This window comes from Dendrobates tinctorius, unplaced genomic scaffold (assembly GCF_039654945.1).
Source record: "Dendrobates tinctorius isolate UK_male_01 unplaced genomic scaffold, ASM3965494v1 ptg000022l, whole genome shotgun sequence".
In the NCBI taxonomy this organism is placed as follows: domain Eukaryota; kingdom Metazoa; phylum Chordata; class Amphibia; order Anura; family Dendrobatidae; genus Dendrobates; species Dendrobates tinctorius.
Genome location: NW_027361690.1, coordinates 28,596,609 through 28,622,169, shown reverse-complemented (window position 1 = coordinate 28,622,169; position 25,561 = coordinate 28,596,609). Strand labels below are relative to the sequence as shown.

At 42.8% G+C, this 25,561-nt stretch overlaps 2 protein-coding genes across 2 annotated transcripts in view; one reads left to right on the top strand and one right to left on the bottom strand.

Moving 5' to 3' along the window:
* Positions 1–25,182, bottom strand: part of SH3GL3 (SH3 domain containing GRB2 like 3, endophilin A3) — a 151,625-nt gene extending 126,443 nt beyond the window's left edge. The window contains exon 1 of the mRNA XM_073568554.1: positions 25,006–25,182. Coding sequence (XP_073424655.1) covers positions 25,006–25,050 — 45 coding nt within the window. The 5' untranslated portion in view covers positions 25,051–25,182. The remainder of the gene's footprint in view (positions 1–25,005) is intronic.
* Positions 2,922–5,434, top strand: LOC141084100 (uncharacterized). The gene is made up of 2 exons (XM_073568552.1): positions 2,922–3,002; positions 3,218–5,434. The coding sequence occupies exons 1-2, from the start codon at positions 2,930–2,932 to the stop codon at positions 4,855–4,857; spliced, it is 1,713 nt and encodes a 570-aa protein (XP_073424653.1). The 5' UTR covers positions 2,922–2,929; the 3' UTR covers positions 4,858–5,434.
* Positions 25,183–25,561: the final 379 nt, after the last annotated feature.

The following is a 25,561-nucleotide window of genomic DNA, read 5'->3' as shown; positions in this document are numbered from 1 at the left end:
TCGGAAAAGTGTAATCCAGTAAAAAAAATTAAAGAAAAAAAAAATGGATTGCATCCAGACCAATGTTATTCAATGAGTTTTTTCCGCTGACGGTGTTCTGCTGATGGTATCGCGCAAGAGGCTGCGTGAGTGTGAGAGAGAGTGTGAGTGAGAGTGAGTATATGTGTATGAGTGTGAGAGTGTGACAGTAAGTGTATGTGAATGTGTGTGTGTGTGTGTGTGTGTATGTGTGTGTGTGTGTGGAGCGTACGGCGTATAGAGTGTGTGTGTGTGTGGTGCGACGGTGTTCCGCTGGTTGTACCGCACAACAGGTTGGTACCAGCAGCTGTTTCCATATTGAGGCACCCATCACTTGGGTGTACTAATATGGCGGTCGGTGAACTTCCTCCGCTTGGAATTCTGGGATACGATGACATCTGGACAGAACAGGAAACGAAAACATTACAAGGCAATTATATAAATAGACAAGTGTGAGTAAACCCTAAAGGCCCTTTTACATTTAGCGATGCACCAGCGATCCAACCAGCGATCCGACCCGGTCAGGATCGCTGGTGCATCGCTAAATGATCGCTAGTGAGCTTTCATACAGAAAGATCTCACAGCGATGCAGCAGCGACGCAGCGCACGATACTTACCATTCACACACAGCGATCCTGCGTCCTCCCGCCCGCCTCCACGCGTCGCTGGACGTCACAGCAGGAAGTCTCAGCAGGAAGCGCCCGACGAGAAATGGAGCCGGACATTCTCGCGCGATCAGCGATGGACAGCGGGGGAGCCGGTCGCTGGTAAGTATCACACATAGCGATATCGCTAGCAATATCGCTATAACGTCACAAAACCAGTGACGTTTTAGCGATATTGCTAGCGATATCGCTTAGTGTAAAACCCCCTTAAGGCCACGTTCACATGTTCAGTATTTGGTAAGTTTTTTACCGCAGTATCTGTATTCCAAAACCAGGAGATGGTGATAAATAAGGAAGTGGTGATGGGTTTCTATTATACTTTCCCTCTGATTGTTGCACTCCTGGTTTTGGCTTACAAATACTGATGGGAAATACAGACCAAATATTGAAGCAGCACACTGATGGTATACCGAGGCCATTTGTATCTCCATCTGTATGGTGTATTGGTTTTTCACGGACCCATAGACTTGTATTGGACCTTGTCATCCGAGCAGCCAAAAAAAAAAAAAAAATACTTGTGAAGATCACCATAGGTTATAATGGGTACTGTGTGTGCTATCCGTGAAAGAAACAGATGCCACACGTACATGTGAAGGAGGCCTAATGGCTGTTCTTGGGGAGTGCAGCTCAGCTCTCACTGAAGTGAATGGAAGTTCCGGTATTGTGGGCTTCCAGCTGCCTCAGAACCTGATAACAGCCCATTATTGGGGGTGTCGTACCATTCTGATACTGATGCCCAGTCATGCCTTCTATACCAAGCATTGTGGCAAGTATACCGACCTCCAGATCTGCTCTCTATGGTAATTAAATGGAACTGTACTTGACTTCCTTCCTTATGTCTTCCTGGCACGGATCTGGAGACCCAGTCATACACATATTAGTTATGCTTGATGTCAGGTAGGAGAAGTCACCAAGACCCAAATGTATCATTCTTTTTGTAGGGGCAGGGGGTCATTCAAAATTTTTGTGCCATATTCTTTATGGTTTTTGTGCCATTTCTACATATATATATTTTTTTTAGTTTTTCATGTTGACCCCACAACTTTGACATGCTTTTCATTCTCCAAATGTTTTTGACTAATTCATCACTTGATACCTTTTCAAATGTTGCAAAATTTTTACACAATTGTATGCCGGTACCCTACCGGAACAACTGAAGACTAACATGCGACAATTTAAAGGGAATCTGTCACCTCAATTTGGGGGGCTCTGTAAATGCCTTGTGTCCGGTCCGATGGGCGGTGTTTTGTCTCCTTTCCTCGACCCCATTCTTGTCTGCCGTCCGCAATATTTTCGGAAATTAGAGTAGTAGTCCTCCATAGTCGGCACGTGCACAATGCAATCTTGCCTCGCGCACGTGCAGTATGCTTTGGCCAACTGCGGGCAAAGCCGAAAAGCATTACTGCGCATGCGCAGGTGAACTATGTCCCGGAACACAGCAAAATACTTCCGGGCAGGGTGGATAAAAATCAATGTTTTTTTTTAAAAAATCAAAAAAAAAAAAATCGGATTTTTTTTATTTAAATCGGATTTTTTTTATTTAAATCGGATTTTTTTCAATAAACTGCTTTTTGAGGAAAATATTTTACCATCCAAAGGTTCTTCCATCATGAGATAAAGCTGAGTTGTTTAACTCAGTAGAATAAAGGCTGTATATGTGTAACATTCACAATGCCATGCTCTTCCAGAGGTTTCTGTAGGATTAGTGGGCAGTTTCTCTCCTATATTATCACAGACGCTCGCTTTACTTACGCAGTTCTCAAAACTGAATTTGACTCCGCAGAGGTCCCAGCCTCTTCTTCACGGCAAAAATGTTACAACATGAACAGAGTTGAGAAAAAGACCTTAATCCTATTGTTCTACAAACCTATGAATACAGAATCAACCCCTTCAGTGCCAAGTCCAAGAAGTTAGACAATATGTTTCTGATTGTTTGGAGTGGAATAGATCTGCACAACACAAGAAGAATGTGAATCTAAGTGTGAGGAGGAGGAAGGGCAAGCAGACAAGAAAATGAAAGTGAAACTTTGAGCACAATACTGCAGCATAGCCACAGACAGACAAGTCTGGATCTGTTTGTGTGTACGATCTGAGGTTTATTACATTCTTTCCTTATAATGGCAGCAGGCCGTAAAAGAGACCCAGTTTGGGAATATTTTAATGAAGCTCCTTCGCCTATCGGTAAGGCAAGCATGCGTGCAAAATGCAAATGATGCAACAAAGAGATGCAAAGCCTGGTGGCGCGAATGAGGCAACATCATGAGAAGTGCGGTGATGAAGATGACCAAAGAAACACTTCTGAACAGGCAGGATCTTCAGGTTGGTAAACATTTTTATTGAATCCTACTTCTAAAGACTGAACTGTCATGTGTGAGAAAAATTATATTTCTTATTATTACTGCATGTTACTGTCATTTGGTACAGTTATGAAGAAAAACAAATATTCCTTTTGGGGCAGGGGCAGTGATGTGTTGTGTACAATAAGCAGAAATTGTATAAACAATAAAATAACAGCATTGACTTTTTTTGTTTAGGGGAATTCATGGATTCTGGAAACTATCCACCTCCAAGATCACCATCATCCTGTTCTACAGTTTCAGAGTTATCCATCCAGGATAGTGCTTCATTAGCAGCAGCAGCAGCATCATCATCAGACACCCACAGCCACATATCACCATCACCCAAAAGGAAGAAAAAACCTTTACCTCCAGGAACCACCATAGATAGGTTTGTGATAAGAACTAGCAGATTAGAAAAAGAGTTGATTGATGAAAAAATTGCCCAGTTTATTTATGCAACGAACTCTTCTTTCCGTCTGACTGAGAACCCACATTTCATTAATATGGTTCAGTCACTGAGACCAGGATACAGTCCCCCCAGCAGAGCTGATGTTGCAGGGAAACTGCTGGATCAAGTGTATGACAGAGAAATGGAGCAATGTGCAACAACTCTGGAGGGTAAAATTGTTAACCTAAGTATTGATGGGTGGAGTAATGTCCACAATGATCCTCTTGTATGTGCTTGTATAACAACAGAAGAAGGTAAAGTCTTCCTTGCACAAACAACTGATACGTCAGGAAATGCACACACAGCAGAATACTTACAAGAAGTGGCAGTAAAAGCTATAACGACATGTGAACAAAAATTCAAATGTCTAGTACGCAGTTTGGTCACTGACAATGCTGCAAACGTATCCAAGATGAGAAGAGATTTAGAAGAGCAGGGAGGGAATACAAAGCTGCTAATAACATATGGTTGCAGTGCTCATTCGCTGCACCTCTTAGCCAAAGACTTAAGTGTTCCAGAAATAAAGGCTAATGTTGTTGAAATTGCTAAATACTTCCGTAATAATCATTTTGCTGCAGCAGCTCTGAAAAGGATGGGTGGAACCAAGCTAACACTCCCACAAGATGTTAGATGGAACTCTGTGGTGGACTGTTTTGAGCAGTATATCAAAAACTGGCCTATTCTGATGACACTTTGTGAAGAAAATCGAGATAAAATAGATGGCACTGTCACGGCCAAAATCCTCAACATTGGGCTTAAGAGAAATGTTGAACATATGCTGAGCTTCCTGAAACCCATCTCTCAAGCTTTAAACAAAATACAGAAAAATAGCTGTTTTATTGCGGATGCTGTTGAAATTTGGAAGGAACTGAGTGAACACTTAAAAACAGAACTACACATGGACAGAATTAAATTACAAGCAGTAAACAAACGAATGGGACAAGCACTGACTCCAGCTCATTTTTTGGCAAATATTGTCAATATCCAATATCAGGGTCAAAACCTAAGTGCTGAGGAAGAGGAGTTAGCTATGACATGGGTATCCAGCAATCATCCATCTTTAATGCCAACTATAATAAACTTCAGAGCTAAGGGGGAACCATTCAAGAAATATATGTTTGCTGAAGATATTTTAAGGAAGGTCACACCAGTAAACTGGTGGAAGTCACTTAAGCGCTTGGATTTAGAGACTGTTCAAGTAATGATTTCACTTTTAACAGCAGTAGCTTCTTCTGCAGGCGTTGAAAGAATATTCTCTTCCTTTGGACTCATTCATTCTAAATTGAGAAATCGGTTGGGACCCAATAAAGCAGGAAAGCTTGTTTTTCTTTTCCAGATTATGAATAGGAACAAAGAAGAAGATGATGATGAAGATGACGACAAGTGAGCTACAGAGGACAGCAGGGACAGTAGTATTCAAGTTTTTCATGTGTCGGCTGGGCTGACAGTCTAAGTTTCTTAAAATATATATATATTTTGTTTAGCCAAATTAGTTAACAAACATGGATGTTTGTTTAAGCAAATAACTTATGCTGTAATGTTGTTACTGTTTCAGTTGAATAAATCTATTTAAATTGTTATTAAGGTCAGGATTATTTTTCTCCTTCCTAAGTACAACAGAACAGTGGTGTCCAAATATGAATGATTAACCCATTAAACTGGGGAGAAAAAAGTAATATAAAAAGTGATTCTAAAAATCTTCATCTACTTGCATGTTAAAGTAGCAAGAACTAGTTTAGGTAGAAACTTTGATTTAAATCACTGATTTAAATCAAGCCTTACTGACTAGTGATTTAAATCGTGATTTAAATCGTGATTTAAATCAGTTAGATTTAAATCAAATCCACCCTGCTTCCGGGACATAGGAAGGACGGCGGACAAGGATGGGGTGGAGGAAAGGAGACGAAACACCGCTTATCGGACCGGACACAAGGCATTTACAGAGCCCGCCAAATTGAGGTAACAGATTCCCTTTAAAGGGTTGTGTTACATATTATTAAAAAAAAAAAAAATCTAAATAAAGCAAATAAAAAAAAACTTAAGTCTAATTTGTGGCTAGTTTATCAAACACTGTTTAAAGGCTCATTCAGACGTCAGTATTTTGCATCAGTGTTTGTATGCCAAAGCCAGGAATGGAACTTACCAAGAGAAAAATATAATTGAAAGACTGATGTCTGTTCTTTGTTTTGGAGACACTCCTGGTTTTGGCATACAAATACTGATGAAATACTGATCCAAAATACTGATGTGTGAAAGAGGCCTAATGGATTTAGCTCCAAATCCACCAATGCAAGAAAAAAGAAAAAAAAAAAACCTTGAAACGCAATTCAGGAATAGGGCCTAAAAAGCTGAATGAATATCTACACAAAGATCAGCCATTCCACAGTAACAAACCATTGTCCCAAGTCTATAAATGATGAATTTTTTTGGTTGCCTGATTATGTTATTAGAACTTGATAATAAAAATTATTGATAATAATAATCTGTGTTTGAACGACTATCACAATTCATATGCAAATTGCCTCTTCAGAGAAAAAGAGGACTTAAACTCTATACCTGTTGGTAGTAGCGATCCTACAAGTCACAATCAACCCTTTAACGAGTCTTGTAATATGACTTAGGATAACAGCCAAATCAGAATCTCAATTTGCAGACACGGTGTTTCGGGCTATTGCCCCTCGTCAATGCAAAGTATGAGATCTGATTTGGCTAGGTGAGAGGCTCTGGTCTAAAAATCTGTCACACCATATTTTTTTTGCTTTGTATTAAACTGGCAGATGTGTATACATGTATACTGTTCCCAACTGGAGCTGTGATCATTCACTTCAATTGTTCCCTATGGATCATGGGGAATACTTTAGGACCGATGGCAAACTTTCCAAAACGTCTGTGATGATCACACGCTCACTAGTGATTTTTTTCAAATAGGGAACAACACATTGCATCAAAGCTGAGATTTTGCATAACATAAAGAGACCATCAATACGGACCCCTGAAGCCCCCAATGATTCTCAACCAAAAGAGGATGCAAAGCTCCTGACCACGCATGACCAGTCCAGAAGAGGTCATCACTGATGAAGACCAAGGGTGGAGAAGCTCTGAGATTATCTGCCGACATGAATGGAGGCATAAATATGTGTTAGGTAGTTTCTCGCTGTCAGAGAAGTAATTAACACATCATCTATTATTATGGTTCCTTGCTGAGCTGCGCCTTCCTCCTGTACGTACCAGTTCCCAATTATCTCCGCAATCATGGAGCAATTATATGCAGTGATGATGAGGATGGAGGTTGTAGCAGAGATGGAGCAGCCACTTCTCTCTCTGGGGCTGTACTAGTAATATGGAAGCTTAGTAACGTATGATTAGTGGCACAAATGTATAAAAGCATTGACAACATGTTACCATCTACTGTAATTATCATATTTACCAAAATCCCATTCATTCACTCTGCTGTAACATCTGGCCGCTGTGGGTGGGATGCTGCATAAATACGCAGGGTCAAACCCGCAGCAATTCCTGATCGTGGGCACGTACCCAAACAAACACACCTCTGCTACAACCAACTCCAGACCACATCATCCCCACGGGTTTATACGAGGTCGTCATTAGAGAACACAAAGCAGCTGGGGAAAAATGAGCCTGTTATAATTGCCGGTTACCGTTCTTTATCTCTCCCATCAACCCCTGTGCAATTCCTGTCATCCGTCAGGTAACAGTCTGATTCAATGGATATACATTATTAATCATGTTGTGACCCAATATCAGTATGATAATAGAGAATGTGATCGGAGTGCTGGTGGATCCATGGACAAAAGAAAAAAGGCGGCCAGACAAGGGCTAATGTTTAGGGGCAGAAGCCACAACACAGCTTCTTTTATGGGATTCAGCCGCACATTTGATGACAGAACAATAGTGTATTGTCGTGATAAAGTGGAAAAATGTACCCATAAAGAACACATATATTTACTCCTCAACACTGAAATTGCGGATATTGCAATACCGAGATGGGAAAGTCGTGGAGTGTTGGAAATCACAGGCTCGACAGCAGTGTTACTGATGTACAAGGGAAAAAAAACATGATAACTGAATTTTCAAAACAACTCGATTTATTCAGTATTGAGTATGAGCGGCACATGCAGAAATCTCCGCACTTACACGCCTTTTCTGCAATCTATGAGGTTAATAATGGTTGTCTGAGGAACGTTCTGCCGCTGAATGCACTTGGGCAAATCATCAAGTTCCGCTGCTGGCAGCTTCCTTTGCAATAGTCAAGTGATGACATCAACATGCGGCCTGGCGTTAACGTATTGAAATCTGGTCCCTGGGACACTTTAGAGAAATGGCAGTACCTCTGGTTCCACAACCAAATCAATGTAACGCTAAGCGGTTATTGTACCTGGAATTAAGGTAACAGGGTTCTGGCTACTGTACATTATGCCACCCCACACTATAATCCCTGAAGTAGGACCGGCGTGACATTCCCTCATGATGGCCTCTTCATGGTATTACTCACATTGTCTCCAGACCAGTGTCCAACTATTATTGCATCAAAGACAAAAGTGGGACTCATTGCTGAAGGGGATAGACCGCTATTCCAGCCTCCTTTGCTCCATCTGTAGACCACGCTGGTAACGCCATGAAGAGCCGTCATGAAGGATCGTCCCACTAGTCCTACTCCTAGGATTATGGTGTGGGATGGCATAATGTATGGTAGATGGACCCCTCTAGTTTTTATTCCAGATACACGATCACCTAAGCTACATTGAATTGGTTGTGGAGCAGGGATACGGCCATTTCTCCAAAGTGTCCCAGGAGTCATTTTTCAACATGAGAACGCCAGGCATGTTGTTTGTGCTACTGTGAGCAGCCTGTGTGGCATAAATGTTCCCCATGGCCCCCAGTGTCTCTGGACTTGTCTCCGATCGAGCCCATCTGAGACATCATTGGTCGGCAATTGCAAAGGGAGCTGTCAGCAGAGGATCTTGATGATTTAAGAGCCCAATATATGCAGCATGACAAACCATTCCGAAAACAACCATTAATTACCTAATTAATAGAAGCAAAGTCATGTAAGTGAGGTTATTTATGCGTGTGGCACTTAATCTCGATACTGAAAAATAACAAAATATTTTGAAAATTATGTTTCCATTTTTTCATCATTTCCATATAATTGAAATGTGTATGGGTCCCCTAATGGCAGAGGGATATGGGAAATGTTGGATGGCCAGATACTTTGTTACTGCAGGAGAAGGTCCCTATGCTTATGTTGAAGTCAGATCAAGAAAACTAGTGATCAGACCGATGGCAATCTCATATGTTCACACAGCAAAGCTGTGGCACGCATGTCCATATTACTCGGCCACACAGTGCCAATATACGTCACAAGGAGAAATGCCACTCGCTGGTCATGATCAGATACGTCTCACCCACTAGCAGCAGCGTCATACACGCAGTTATGTGATGGCTGTTATTGCCATCCAAAGGGCCTGTTCATGAAAACACTGTTCATTTCCATGAGCTCATGCACCATCATTCACTACAGCAACAGCTCACAACCAAGAAATAAACTTCAGGCAGATCCAATGTCCATCTCCTCCCCATCACAACTGCCCATTCCATAGACATCATCATCTGCGAGTGATCATGGTGATTGTGTCCAGGATTATTGATGCCACCAGGCATGGAAGGCATTATGTACATGGCCAGAGAAACATTGCAGCGTGCGGAGGAGTAATAATGGTGACATCCCCTTGCATAACAGTCACCCAGTACAAAAGAACGGCATGGAACATTGCTACAGGAGCTGTGTGTGTCTGTATGTGTGCGTATGTATATACAGGGCTGTGTGTGTGTCAGTATGTGTGCGTATGTATATACAGGGCTGTGTGTGTATGTATATACAGGGCTGTGTGTGTGTCAGTATGTGTGCGTATGTATATACAGGGCTGTGTGTGTATGTATATACAGGGCTGTGTGTGTGTGTGTGTGTCTGTATGTGTGCGTATGTATATAAAGGGCTGTGTGTGTGTCTGTATGTGTGTCTGTATGTGTGCGTATGTATATACAGGGCTGTGTGTGTGTCTGTATGTGTGCGTATGTATATACAGGGCTGTGTGTGTGTGTGTCTGTATGTGTGCTTATGTATATACAGGGCTGTGTGTGTGTGTGTGTGTGTCTGTATGTGTGCGTATGTATATAAAGGGCTGTGTGTGTGTGTCTATATGTGTGCGTATGTATATACAGGGCTGTGTGTGTGTCTGTATGTGTGCGTATGTATATACAGGGCTGTGTGTGTGTGTGTCTGTATGTGTGCGTATGTATATACAGGGCTGTGTGTGTGTCTGTATGTGTGCGTATGTTTATACAGGGCTGTGTGTGTGTCTGTATGTGTGCGTATGTATATACAAGGCTGTGTGTGTATGTATATACAGGGCTGTGTGTGTGTGTGTCTGTATGTGTGCGTATGTATATAAAGGGCTGTGTGTGTGTGTCTGTATGTGTGCGTATGTATATACAGGGCTGTGTGTGTGTCTGTATGGGTGCGTATGTATATACAGGGCTGTGTGTGTGTGTCTGTATGTGTGCGTATGTATATACAAGGCTGTGTGTGTGTCAGTATGTGTGCGTATGTATATACAGGGCTGTGTGTGTATGTATATACAGGGCTGTGTGTGTGTCAATATGTGTGCGTATGTATATACAGGGCTGTGTGTGTATGTATATACAGGGCTGTGTGTGTATGTGTGTGTGTCTGTATGTGTGCGTATGTATATAAAGGGCTGTGTGTGTGTCTGTATGTGTGCGTATGTATATACAGGGCTGTGTGTGTGTCTGTATGTGTGCGTATGTATATACAGGGCTGTGTGTGTGTGTCTGTATGTGTGCGTATGTATATACAGCGCTGTGTGTGTGTGTGTGTGTGTGTCTGTATGTGTGCGTATGTATGTGTCTGTATGTGTGCGTATGTATATACAGGGCTGTGTGTGTGTCTGTATGTGTGCGTATGTATATACAGGGCTGTGTGTGTGTGTGTCTGTATGTGTGCGTATGTATATACAGGGCTGTGTGTGTGTCTGTATGTGTGCGTATGTTTATACAGGGCTGTGTGTGTGTCTGTATGTGTGCGTATGTATATACAAGGCTGTGTGTGTATGTATATACAGGGCTGTGTGTGTGTGTGTCTGTATGTGTGCGTATGTATATAAAGGGCTGTGTGTGTGTGTCTGTATGTGTGCGTATGTATATACAGGGCTGTGTGTGTGTCTGTATGGGTGCGTATGTATATACAGGGCTGTGTGTGTGTGTCTGTATGTGTGCGTATGTATATACAAGGCTGTGTGTGTGTGTCTGTATGTGTGCGTATGTATAAACAGGGCTGTGTGTGTGTGTGTCTGTATGTGTGCGTATGTATATACAGGGCTGTGTGTGTGTCTGTATGGGTGCGTATGAATATACAGGGCTGTGTGTGTGTGTGTCTGTATGTGTGCGTATGTATATACAGGGCTGTGTGTGTCTGTATGTGGGCGTATGTATATACAGTGTGGTGTGTGTGTGTGTATGTATATACGGAGCTGAGTGTGTGTGTGTATGTATATACGGAGCTGTGTGTGCATGCATATACAGGGTTGTGTATGTGTGTATATACAGAGCCATGTGTGTGTGTATATGTGCGCATGTATATACAGGAGCTGTGTGTGTGTGTGTATGTATATACAGGGGTGTTTGTGTGTATATGGAGCTGTGTGTCTGTGTGAATGTATACACAGGGTTGTGTGTGTGCGTGCGTATGTATATACAGGAGCTGTGTGTGTGTGTCTGTGTGTGTATGTATATACAGGAGCTGTATATGTGTGTATATGGAGCTGTGTGTGTCTGTGTTTGTATATACAGGGTTGTGTGTGTGCGTATGTATATACAGGGGTGTTTGTGTATGTGTATACTGTATATACAGGGATGTATGTATGTGTGTGTATGTATATACATTGCTGTGTGCGTGAATTTATGTATATGTATATATATATATATACACACACACACACACACACACAGGGGTGTCTGTGTGCACTGCTGAGTATATATGTGTGAGGCACAGCTCTATATATATGTGCACTGCTGAGTATATATCTGTGAGGCACAGCTCTGTATATATGTGCACTGCTGACTATATATGTGTGAGGCACAGCTCTGTATATATGTGTGATTCACAGCTCTGTATATATGTGCACTGCTGAGTATATATGTGTGAGGCACAGCTCTGTATATATGTGTGAGGCACAGCTATGTATATATGTGCACTGCTGAGTATATATGTGTGAGGCACAGCTCTGTATATATGCGCACTGCTGAGTATATATGTGTGAGGCACAGCTCTGTATATATGTGCACTGCTGAGTATATATGTGTGAGACACAGCTCTGTATATATGTGTGATTCACAGCTCTGTATATATGTGCACTGCTGAGTATATATGTGTGAGGCACAGCTCTGTATATATGTGCACTGCTGAGTATATATGTGTGAGGCACAGCTCTATATATATATATGTGCACTGCCGAGTATATATGTGTGAGGCACAGCTCTGTATAGATGTGTGAGGCACAACTCTGTATATATGTGCACTGCTGAGTATATATGTGTGAGGCACAGCTCTGTATATATGTGCACTGCTGAGTATATATGTGTGATTCACAGCTCTGTATATATGTGCACTGCTGAGTATATATGTGTGAGGCACAGCTCTGTATATATGTGCACTGCTGAGTATATATGTGTGATTCACAGCTCTGTATATATGTGCACTGCTGAGTATATACGTGTGAGGCACAGCTCTGTATATATGTGTGAGGCACAACTCTGTATATATGTGCACTGCTGAGTATATATGTGTGAGGCACAGATCTGTATATATGTGCACTGCTGAGTATATATGTGTGATTCACAGCTCTGTATATATGTGCACTGCTGAGTATATATGTGTGATTCACAGCTCTGTATATATGTGCACTGCTGAGTATATATGTGTGATTCACAGCTCTGTATATATGTGCACTGCTGAGTATATATGTGTGCGGCACAGCTCTGTATATATGTGCACTGCTGAGTATATATGTGTGCGGCACAGCTCTGTATATATGTGAACTGCTGAGTATATATGTGTGAGGCACAGCTCTGCATACATGTGCACTGCTGAGTATATATGTGTGCGGCACAGCTCTGTATATATGTGCACTGCTGAGTATATATGTGTGAGGCACAGCTCTATATATATGTGCACTGCTGAGTATATACAGTATGTGTGATTCACAGCTCTGTATATATGTGTGAGGCACAGCTCTGTATATATGTGCACTGCTGAGTATATATGTGTGAGGCACAGCTCTGTATATATGCGCACTGCTGAGTATATATGTGAGAGGCACAGCTCTGTATATATGTGCACTGCTGAGTATACTGTATATGTGTGAGACACAGCTCTGTATATATGTGTGATTCACAGCTCTGTATATATGTGCACTGCTGAGTATATATGTGTGAGGCACAGCTCTATATATATGTGCACTGCCGAGTATATATGTGTGAGGCACAGCTCTGTATATATGTGAGGCACAACTCTGTATATATGTGCACTGCTGAGTATATATGTGTGAGGCACAGATCTGTATATATGTGCACTGCTGAGTATATATGTGTGATTCACAGCTCTGTATATATGTGTGAGGCACAGCTCTGTATACATGTGCACAGCTGAGTAAATATGTGTGAGGCACAGCTCTGTATATATGCGCACTGCTGAGTATATATGTGTGAGGCACAGCTGTATATATGTGCACTGCTGAGTATATATGTGTGAGACACAGCTCTGTATATATGTGTGATTCACAGCTCTGTATATATGTGCACTGCTGAGTATATATGTGTGAGGCACAGCTCTGTATATATGTGCACTGCTGAGTATATATGTGTGATTCACAGCTCTGTATATATGTGTGAGGCACAGCTCTGTATATATGTGCACTGCTGAGTATATATGTGTGAGGCACAGCTCTGTATATATGCGCACTGCTGAGTATATATGTGTGAGGCACAGCTCTGTATATATGTGCACTGCTGAGTATATACGTGTGAGGCACAGCTCTGTATATATGTGTGAGGCACAACTCTGTATATATGTGCACTGCTGAGTATATATGTGTGAGGCACAGATCTGTATATATGTGCACTGCTGAGTATATATGTGTGATTCACAGCTCTGTATATATGTGCACTGCTGAGTATATATGTGTGATTCACAGCTCTGTATATATGTGCACTGCTGAGTATATATGTGTGATTCACAGCTCTGTATATATGTGCACTGCTGAGTATATATGTGTGCGGCACAGCTCTGTATATATGTGCACTGCTGAGTATATATGTGTGCGGCACAGCTCTGTATATATGTGAACTGCTGAGTATATATGTGTGAGGCACAGCTCTGCATACATGTGCACTGCTGAGTATATATGTGTGCGGCACAGCTCTGTATATATGTGCACTGCTGAGTATATATGTGTGAGGCACAGCTCTGTATATATGTGCACTGCTGAGTATATATGTGTGAGGCACAGCTCTATATATATGTGCACTGCTGAGTATATACAGTATGTGTGATTCACAGCTCTGTATATATGTGTGAGGCACAGCTCTGTATATATGCGCACTGCTGAGTATATATGTGAGAGGCACAGCTCTGTATATATGTGCACTGCTGAGTATACTGTATATGTGTGAGACACAGCTCTGTATATATGTGTGATTCACAGCTCTGTATATATGTGCACTGCTGAGTATATATGTGTGAGGCACAGCTCTATATATATGTGCACTGCCGAGTATATATGTGTGAGGCACAGCTCTGTATATATGTGAGGCACAACTCTGTATATATGTGCACTGCTGAGTATATATGTGTGAGGCACAGATCTGTATATATGTGCACTGCTGAGTATATATGTGTGATTCACAGCTCTGTATATATGTGTGAGGCACAGCTCTGTATACATGTGCACAGCTGAGTAAATATGTGTGAGGCACAGCTCTGTATATATGCGCACTGCTGAGTATATATGTGTGAGGCACAGCTCTGTATATATGCGCACTGCTGAGTATATATGTGTGAGACACAGCTCTGTATATATGTGTGATTCACAGCTCTGTATATATGTGCACTGCTGAGTATATATGTGTGAGGCACAGCTCTGTATATATGTGCACTGCTGAGTATATATGTGTGAGGCACAGCTCTATATATATGTGCACTGCCGAGTATATATGTGTGAGGCACAGCTCTGTATAGATGTGTGAGGCACAACTCTGTATATATGTGCACTGCTGAGTATATATGTGTGAGGCACAGCTCTGTATATATGTGCACTGCTGAGTATATATGTGTGATTCACAGCTCTGTATATATGTGCACTGCTGAGTATATATGTGTGAGGCACAGCTCTGTATATATGTGCACTGCTGAGTATATATGTGTGATTCACAGCTCTGTATATATGTGCACTGCTGAGTATATATGTGTGATTCACAGCTCTGTATATATGTGCACTGCTGAGTATATATGTGTGATTCACAGCTCTGTATATATGTGCACTGCTGAGTATATATGTGTGCGGCACAGCTCTGTATATATGTGCACTGCTGAGTATATATGTGTGCGGCACAGCTCTGTATATATGTGCACTGCTGAGTATATATGTGTGAGGCACAGCTCTGTATATATGTGCACTGCTGAGTATATATGTGTGCGGCACAGCTCTGTATATATGTGCACTGCTGAGTATATATGTGTGAGGCACAGCTCTGCATACATGTGCACTGCTGAGTATATATGTGTGGCACAGCTCTGTATATATGTGTGAGGCACAGCTCTGTATATATGTGCACTGCTGAGTATATATGTGTGAGGCACAGCTCTGTATATATGTGCACTGCTGAGTATATATGTGTGAGGCACAGCTCTGTATATATGTGCACTGCTGAGTATATATGTGTGATTCACAGCTCTGTATATATGTGCACAGCTCTGTATATATGTGTGAGGCACAGCTCTGTATATATGTGCACTGCTGAGTATATATGTGTGAGGCACAGCTCTGTATATATGTGCACTGCTGAGTATATATGTGTGAGGCACAGCTCTGTATATATGTGCACTGCTGAGTATATATGTGTGAGGCACAGCTCTGTATATATGTGTGAGGCACAGCTCTGTATATATGTACACTGCTGAGTATATATGTGTGAGGCACAGCTCTGTATATATGTGTGAGGCACAGCTCTGTATATATGTGTGAGGCACAGCTCTGTATATATGTGTGAGGCACAGCTCTGTATATATGAGGCACAGCTCTGTATATATGTGTGAGGCACAGCTCTGTATATATGTGTGAGGCACAGCTCTGTATATATGTGCACTGCTGAGTATATATGTGTGAGGCACAGCTCTGTATATATGTGCACTGCTGAGTATATATGTGTGAGGCACAGCTCTGTATATATGTGCACTGCTGAGTATATATGTGTGAGGCACAGCTCTGCATATATGTGTAATGCTGAGTATATAAGTGTGAGGCAAAGCTCTGTATAGATGTGTGAGGCACAACTCTGTATATATGTGCACTGCTGAGTATATATGTGTGAGGCACAGATCTGTATATATGTGCACTGCTGAGTATATATGTGTGATTCACAGCTCTGTATATATGTGCACTGCTGAGTATATATGTGTGATTCACAGCTCTGTATATATGTGCACTGCTGAGTATATATGTGTGATTCACAGCTCTGTATATATGTGCACTGCTGAGTATATATGTGTGCGGCACAGCTCTGTATATATGTGCACTGCTGAGTATATATGTGTGCGGCACAGCTCTGTATATATGTGCACTGCTGAGTATATATGTGTGAGGCACAGCTCTGTATATATGTGCACTGCTGAGTATATATGTGTGCGGCACAGCTCTGTATATATGTGCACTGCTGAGTATATATGTGTGAGGCACAGCTCTGCATACATGTGCACTGCTGAGTATATATGTGTGGCACAGCTCTGTATATATGTGTGAGGCACAGCTCTGTATATATGTGCACTGCTGAGTATATATGTGTGAGGCACAGCTCTGTATATATGTGCACTGCTGAGTATATATGTGTGAGGCACAGCTCTGTATATATGTGCACTGCTGAGTATATATGTGTGATTCACAGCTCTGTATATATGTGCACAGCTCTGTATATATGTGTGAGGCACAGCTCTGTATATATGTGCACTGCTGAGTATATATGTGTGAGGCACAGCTCTGTATATATGTGCACTGCTGAGTATATATGTGTGAGGCACAGCTCTGTATATATGTGCACTGCTGAGTATATATGTGTGAGGCACAGCTCTGTATATATGTGTGAGGCACAGCTCTGTATATATGTACACTGCTGAGTATATATGTGTGAGGCACAGCTCTGTATATATGTGTGAGGCACAGCTCTGTATATATGTGTGAGGCACAGCTCTGTATATATGTGTGAGGCACAGCTCTGTATATATGAGGCACAGCTCTGTATATATGAGGCACAGCTCTGTATATATGTGTGAGGCACAGCTCTGTATATATGTGTGAGGCACAGCTCTGTATATATGTGCACTGCTGAGTATATATGTGTGAGGCACAGCTCTGTATATATGTGCACTGCTGAGTATATATGTGTGAGGCACAGCTCTGTATATATGTGCACTGCTGAGTATATATGTGTGAGGCACAGCTCTGCATATATGTGTAATGCTGAGTATATAAGTGTGAGGCAAAGCTCTGTATAGATGTGTGAGGCACAACTCTGTATATATGTGCACTGCTGAGTATATATGTGTGAGGCACAGATCTGTATATATGTGCACTGCTGAGTATATATGTGTGATTCACAGCTCTGTATATATGTGCACTGCTGAGTATATATGTGTGATTCACAGCTCTGTATATATGTGCACTGCTGAGTATATATGTGTGATTCACAGCTCTGTATATATGTGCACTGCTGAGTATATATGTGTGAGGCACAGCTCTGTATATATGTGCACTGCTGAGTATATATGTGTGCGGCACAGCTCTGTATATATGTGCACTGCTGAGTATATACAGTCATGGCCAAAAGTATTGACACCCCTGCAATTCTGTCAGATAATATTCAGTTTCTTACTGAAAATGATTGCAAACACAAATTCTTTGGTATTATTATCTTCATTTAATTTGTCTTAAATGAAAAAACACAAAAGAGAATGAAGCAAAAAGCAAAACATTGATCGTTTCACACAAAACTCCAAAAATGGGCCGGACAAAAGTATTGGCACCCTCAGCCTAATACTTGGTTGCACAACCTTTAGCCAAAATAACTGCGACCAACCGCTTCCGGTAACCATCAATGAGTTTCTTACAATGCTCTGCTGGAATTTTAGACCATTCTTCTTTGGCAAACTGCTCCAGGTCCCTGATATTTCAAGGGTGCCTTCTCCAAACTGCCATTTTTAGATCTCTCCACAGGTGTTCTATGGGATTCAGGTCTGGACTCATTGCTGGCCACCTTAGAAGTCTCCAGTGCTTTCTCTCAAAACATTTTCTAGTGCTTTTTGAAGTGTGTTTTGGGTCATTGTCCTGCTGGAAGACCCATGACCTCTGAGGGAGACCCAGCTTTCTCACACTGGGCCCTAAATTATGCTGCAACATTTGTTGGTAGTCTTCTGACTTCATAATGCCATGCACACGGTGAAGCAGTCCAGTGCCAGACGCAGCAAAGCAACCCCAAAACATCAGGGAACCTCCGCCATGTTTGACTGTAGGGACCGTGTACTTTTCTTTGAATGCCTCTTTTTTCTCCTGTAAACTCTATGTTGATGCTTTTGCCCTAAAAGCTCTACTTTTGTCTCATCTGACCAGAGAACATTCTTCCAAAATGTTTTAGGCTTTTTCAGGTAAGTTTTGGCAAACTCCAGCCTGGCTTTTTTATGTCTCGGGGTAAGAAGTGAAGTCTTCCTGGGTCTCCTACCATACAGTCCCTTTTCATTCAGATGCCGACGGATAGTACGGGTTGACACCGTTGTACTCTCGGACTGCAGGGCAGCTTGAATTTGTTTGGATGTTAGTGGAGGTTCTTTATCCAACATCCGCACAATCTTGCGTTGAAATCTCTTGTCAATTTTTCTTTTCCGTCCACATCTAGGGAGGTTAGCCACAGTGCCATGGGCTTTAAACTTCTTGATGACACTGCGCACGGTAGACACAGGAACATTCTGGTATTTGGAGATGGACTTGTAGCCTTGAGATTGCTCATGCTTCCTCACAATTTGGTTTCTCAAGTCCTCAGACAGTTCTTTGGTCTTCTTTCTTTTCTCCATGCTCAATGTGGTACACACAAGGACACAGGACAGAGGTTGAGTCAACTTTAATCCATGTCAACTGGCTGCAAGTGTGATTTAGTTATTGCCAACACCTGTTAGGTGCAACAGGTAAGTTACAGGTGCTGTTAATTACATAAATTAGAGAAGCATCACATGATTTTTCGAACAGTGCCAATACTTTTGTCCACCCTCTTTGTTATGTTTGGTGTGGAATTATATCCAATTTGGCTTTAGGACAATTCTTTTTGTTTTTTCATTTAAGACAAATTAAATGAAGATAATAATACCAAAGATTTTGTGTTTGCAATCATTTTCAGGAAGAAACTGAGTATTATCTGACAGAATTGCAGGGGTGTCAATACTTTTGGCCATGACTGTATGTGTGCGGCACAGCTCTGTATATATGTGCACTGCTGAGTATATATGTGTGCGGCACAGCTCTGTATATATGTGTGAGGCACAGCTCTGTATATACAGTAAGAGTGAGGCACAGCTCTGTATATATGCGCACTGCTGAGTATATAAGAGTGAGGCACATCTCTGTATATATGTGCACTGCTGAGTATATATGTGTGAGGCACAGCTCTATATATATGTGCACTGCCGAGTATATACAGTCATGGCCAAAAGTATTGACACCCCTGCAATTCTGTCAGATAATACTCAGTTTCTTCCTGAAAATGATTGCAAACACAAATTCTTTGGTATTATTATCTTCATTTACTTTGTCTTAAATGAAAAAACACAAAAAGAATTGTCCTAAAGCCAAATTGGATATAATTCCACACCAAACATAACAAAGAGGGTGGACAAAAGTATTGGCACTGTTCGAAAAATCATGTGATGCTTCTCTAATTTGTGTAATTAACAGCACCTGTAACTTACCTGTGGCACCTAACAGGTGTTGGCAATAACTAAATCACACTTGCAGCCAGTTGACATGGATTAAAGTTGACTCAACCTCTGTCCTGTGTCCTTGTGTGTACCATATTGAGCATGGAGAAAAGAAAGAAGACCAAAGCACTGTCTGAGGACTTGAGAAACCAAATTGTGAGGAAGCATGAGCAATCTCAAGGCTACAAGTCCATCTCCAAAGACCTGAATGTTCCTGTGTCTACCGTGCGCAGTGTCATCAAGAAGTGTAAAGCCCATGGCACTGTGGCTAACCTCTCTAGATGTGGCCGGAAAAGAAAAATTGACAAGAGATTTCAATGCAAGATTGTGAGGATGTTGGATAAAGAACCTCCACTAACATCCAAACAAGTTCAAGCTGCCCTGCAGTCCAATGGTACAACAGTGTCAACCCGTACTATCCGTCAGCGTCTGAATGAAAAGGGACTGTATGGTAGGAGACCCAGGAAGACTCCACTTCTTACCCCGAGACATAAAAAAGCCAGGCTGGAGTTTGCCAAAACTTACCTGAAAAAGCCTAAAACATTTTGGAAGAATGTTCTCTGGTCAGATGAGACAAAAGTAGAGCTTTTAGGGCAAAAGCATCAACATAGAGTTTACAGGAGAAAAAAGAGGCATTCAAAGAAAAGTACACGGTCCCTACAGTCAAACATGGCGGAGGTTCCCTGATGTTTTGGGGTTGCTTTGCTGCCTCTGGCACTGGACTGCTTGACCGTGTGCTTGGCATTATGAAGTCAGAAGACTACCAACAAATTTTGCAGCATAATATAGGGCCCAGTGTGAGAAAACTGGGTCTACCTCAGAGGTCATGGGTCTTCCAGCAGGACAATAACCCAAAACACACTTCAAAAAGCACTAGAAAATGGTTTGAGAGAAAGCACTGGAGACTTCTAAGGTGGCCAGCAATGAGTCCAGACCTGAATCCCATAGAATACCTGTGGAGAGATCTAAAAATGGCAGTTTGGAGAAGGCACCCTTGAAATATCAGGGACCTGGAGCAGTTTGCCAAAGAAGAATGGTCTAAAATTCCAGCAGAGCATTGTAAGAAACTCATTGATGGTTACCGGAAGCGGTTGGTCGCAGTTATTTTGGCTAAAGGTTGTGCAACCAAGTATTAGGCTGAGGGTGCCAATACTTTTGTCTGGCCCATTTTTGGAGTTTTGTGTGAAACGATCAATGTTTTGCTTTTTGCTTCATTCTCTTTTGTGTTTTTTCATTTAAGACAAATTAAATGAAGATAATAATACCAAAGAATTTGTGTTTGCTATCATTTTCAGGAAGAAACTGAATATTATCTGACACAATTGCAGGGGTGTGAATACTTTTGGCCATGACTGTATGTGTGAGGCACAGCTCTGTATAGATGTGTGAGGCACAACTCTGTATATATGTGCACTGCTGAGTATATACACTCACTGGCCACTTTATTAGGTACACCATGCTAGTAAGGGGTTGGACCCCCTTTTGCCTTCAGAACTGCCTCAATTCTTCGTGGCAGAGATTCAACAAGGTGCTGGAAGCATTCCTCAGAGATTTTGGACCATATTGACATGATGGCATCACACAGTTGGCGCAGATTTGTCGGCTGCACATCCCTGATGCGAATCTCCCGTTCCACCACATCCCAAAGATGCTCTATTGGATTGAGATCTGGTGACTGAGGAGGCCATTTGAGTACAGTAAACTCATTGTCATGTTCAAGAAACCAATCTGAGATGATTCGAGCTTTATGACATGGCGCATTATCCTGCTGAAAGTAGCCATCAGATGTTGGGTACATTGTGGTCATAAAGGGATGGACATGGTCAGCAACAATACTCAGGTAGGCTGTGGCGTTGCAACGATGCTCAATTGGTACCAAGGGGCCCAAAGAGTGCCCAGAAAAAATTCCCCACACCATGACACCACCACCACCAGCCTGAACCGTTGATACAAGGCTGGATGGATCCATGCTTTCATGTTGTTTACGCCAAATTCTGACCCTACCATCCGAATGTCGCAGCAGAAATCGAGACTCATCAGACCAGGCAACGTTTTTCCAATCTTCTACTGTCCAATTTCGATGAGCTTGTGCAAATTGTAGCCTCAGTTTCCTGTTCTTAGCTGAGAGGAGTGGTACCCAGTGTGGTCTTCTGCTGCTGTAGCCCATCTGCCTCAAAGTTCGACGCACTGTGCGTTCAGAGATGCTCTTCTGCCTACCTTGGTTGTAACGGGTGGCAATTTGAGTCACTGTTGCCTTTCTATCAGCTCGAACCAGTCTGCCCATTCTCCTCTGACCTCTGGCATCAACAAGGCATTTCCGGCCACAGAACTGCCGCTCACTGGATTTTTTTTCTTTTTCGGACCATTCTCTGTAAACCCTAGAGATGGTTGTGCGTGAAAATCCCAGTAGATCAGCAGTTTCTGAAATTCTCAGACCAGCCCTTCTGGCACCAACAATCATGCCACGTTCAAAGGCACTCAAATCACCTTTCTTCCCCATACTGATGCTCGGTTTGAACTGCAGGAGATTGTCTTGACCATGTCTACATGCCTAAATGCACTGAGTTGCCGCCATGTGATTGGCTGATTAGAAATTAAGTCTTAACACACAGTTGGACAGGTGTACCTAATAAAGTGGCCAGTGAGTGTATGTGTGAGGCACAGCTCTGTATATATGTGTGAGGCACAGCTCTGTATATATGTGCACTGCTGAGTATATATGTGTGAGGCACAGCTCTGTATATATGTGCACTGCTGAGTATATATGTGTGAGGCACAGCTCTGTATATATGTGCACAGCTCTGTATATATGTATGAGGCACAGCGCTGTATATATGTGTGAGGCACAGCTCTGTATATATGTGTGAGGCACAGCGCTGTATATATGTGTGAGGCACAGCTCTGTATATATGTGTGAGGCACAGCGCTGTATATATGTGTGAGGCACAGCGCTGTATATATGTGTGAGGCACAGCGCTGTATATATGTGTGAGGCACAGCGCTGTATATATGTGTGAGGCACAGCGCTGTATATATGTGTGAGGCACAGCGCTGTATATATGTGTGAGGCACCGCGCTGTATATATGTGTGAGGCACCGCGCTGTATATATGTGTGAGGCACAGCGCTGTATATATGTGTGAGGCACAGCTCTGTATATATGTGTGAGGCACAGCTCTGTATATATGTGTGAGGCACAGCTCTGTATATATGTGTGAGGCACAGCTCTGTATATATGTGTGAGGCACAGCGCTGTATATATGTGTGAGGCACAGCGCTGTATATATGTGTGAGGCACAGCGCTGTATATATGTGTGAGGCACAGCGCTGTATATATGTGTGAGGCACAGCGCTGTATATATGTGTGAGGCACAGCGCTGTATATATGTGTGAGGCACAGCGCTGTATATATGTGTGAGGCACAGCGCTGTATATATGTGTGAGGCACAGCGCTGTATATATGTGTGAGGCACAGCGCTGTATATATGTGTGAGGCACAGCGCTGTATATATGTGTGAGGCACAGCTCTGTATATATGTGTGAGGCACAGCGCTGTATATATGTGTGAGGCACAGCGCTGTATATATGTGTGAGGCACAGCGCTGTATATATGTGTGAGGCACAGCTCTGTATATATGTGTGAGGCACAGCGCTGTATATATGTGTGAGGCACAGCGCTGTATATATGTGTGAGGCACAGCGCTGTATATATGTGTGAGGCACAGCTCTGTATATATGTGTGAGGCACAGCTCTGTATATATGTGTGAGGCACAGCTCTGTATATATGTGTGAGGCACAGCGCTGTATATATGTGTGAGGCACAGCGCTGTATATATGTGTGAGGCACAGCGCTGTATATATGTGTGAGGCACAGCGCTGTATATATGTGTGAGGCACAGCGCTGTATATATGTGTGAGGCACCGCGCTGTATATATGTGTGAGGCACAGCTCTGTATATATGTGTGAGGCACAGCGCTGTATATATGTGTGAGGCACAGCGCTGTATATATGTGTGAGGCACAGCTCTGTATATATGTGTGAGGCACAGCGCTGTATATATGTGTGAGGCACAGCGCTGTATATATGTGTGAGGCACAGCGCTGTATATATGTGTGAGGCACAGCTCTGTATATATGTGTGAGGCACAGCTCTGTATATATGTGTGAGGCACAGCGCTGTATATATGTGTGAGGCACAGCTCTGTATATATGTGTGAGGCACAGCGCTGTATATATGTGTGAGGCACAGCGCTGTATATATGTGTGAGGCACAGCGCTGTATATATGTGTGAGGCACCGCGCTGTATATATGTGTGAGGCACAGCTCTGTATATATGTGTGAGGCACAGCTCTGTATATATGTGTGAGGCACAGCTCTGTATATATGTGTGAGGCACAGCGCTGTATATATGTGTGAGGCACAGCGCTGTATATATGTGTGAGGCACAGCGCTGTATATATGTGTGAGGCACAGCGCTGTATATATGTGTGAGGCACAGCGCTGTATATATGTGTGAGGCACAGCGCTGTATATATGTGTGAGGCACAGCGCTGTATATATGTGTGAGGCACAGCGCTGTATATATGTGTGAGGCACAGCGCTGTATATATGTGTGAGGCACAGCGCTGTATATATGTGTGAGGCACAGCTCTGTATATATGTGTGAGGCACAGCTCTGTATATATGTGTGAGGCACAGCGCTGTATATATGTGTGAGGCACAGCTCTGTATATATGTGTGAGGCACAGCGCTGTATATATGTGTGAGGCACAGCTCTGTATATATGTGTGAGGCACAGCGCTGTATATATGTGTGAGGCACAGCGCTGTATATATGTGTGAGGCACAGCGCTGTATATATGTGTGAGGCACAGCGCTGTATATATGTGTGAGGCACAGCGCTGTATATATGTGTGAGGCACAGCGCTGTATATATGTGTGAGGCACAGCGCTGTATATATGTGTGAGGCACCGCGCTGTATATATGTGTGAGGCACAGCGCTGTATATATGTGTGAGGCACAGCGCTGTATATATGTGTGAGGCACAGCGCTGTATATATGTGTGAGGCACAGCGCTGTATATATGTGTGAGGCACAGCTCTGTATATATGTGTGAGGCACCGCGCTGTGTACTATGGACACCTCCTTGTGTACATCCACACAGACTACAGCCGTTGTCATGTACTGTGCGTTCATCTTCCTACCTGGCTGGCTTTGTGAAACTGTTTCTTCAGTCCTGCCACTGACATCCTGTCATCAGCCTGTCGGTCCCGGCTGTCGGTCCTCACAATAGGCGGCGGTGTACACGGCGCTCAGCCCCAGCACCTCCGATCCCGGCGATGACACTCGGACAAGACGATCCTCAGAAGACGCCTTGTCCACGGTGGAGACGCCCCCCTGCTGTTATTGGACGAGATGCAGATGATGTGGGTGTGGTCTAAAGACTGAGCGTTGAAGTCGCGCTGTTGATTGATGGCGGTTTGCGCCTGTTACCCGCTACCGGAGCGGTGTATACATGGACGTTTATACTCTGGCTCTGTGTACATGAGCTACGCCTGTCTGGTTATAGGGTCTGTGTAGGGGATACTTCTGCGTTACAATAGGCTCCGTGCACATCAGATGTCCCTGCCTCACTATAGGCTCTGTGTACATGAGATAAGCCTCCCTTACTATAGGTTCTGTGTATATGAGATACTCCTGCCTCACTATAGGCAGAGCCGGCTTTAGGCAAAGTGGGGCCCTAGGCAAAGTTTAAAATGG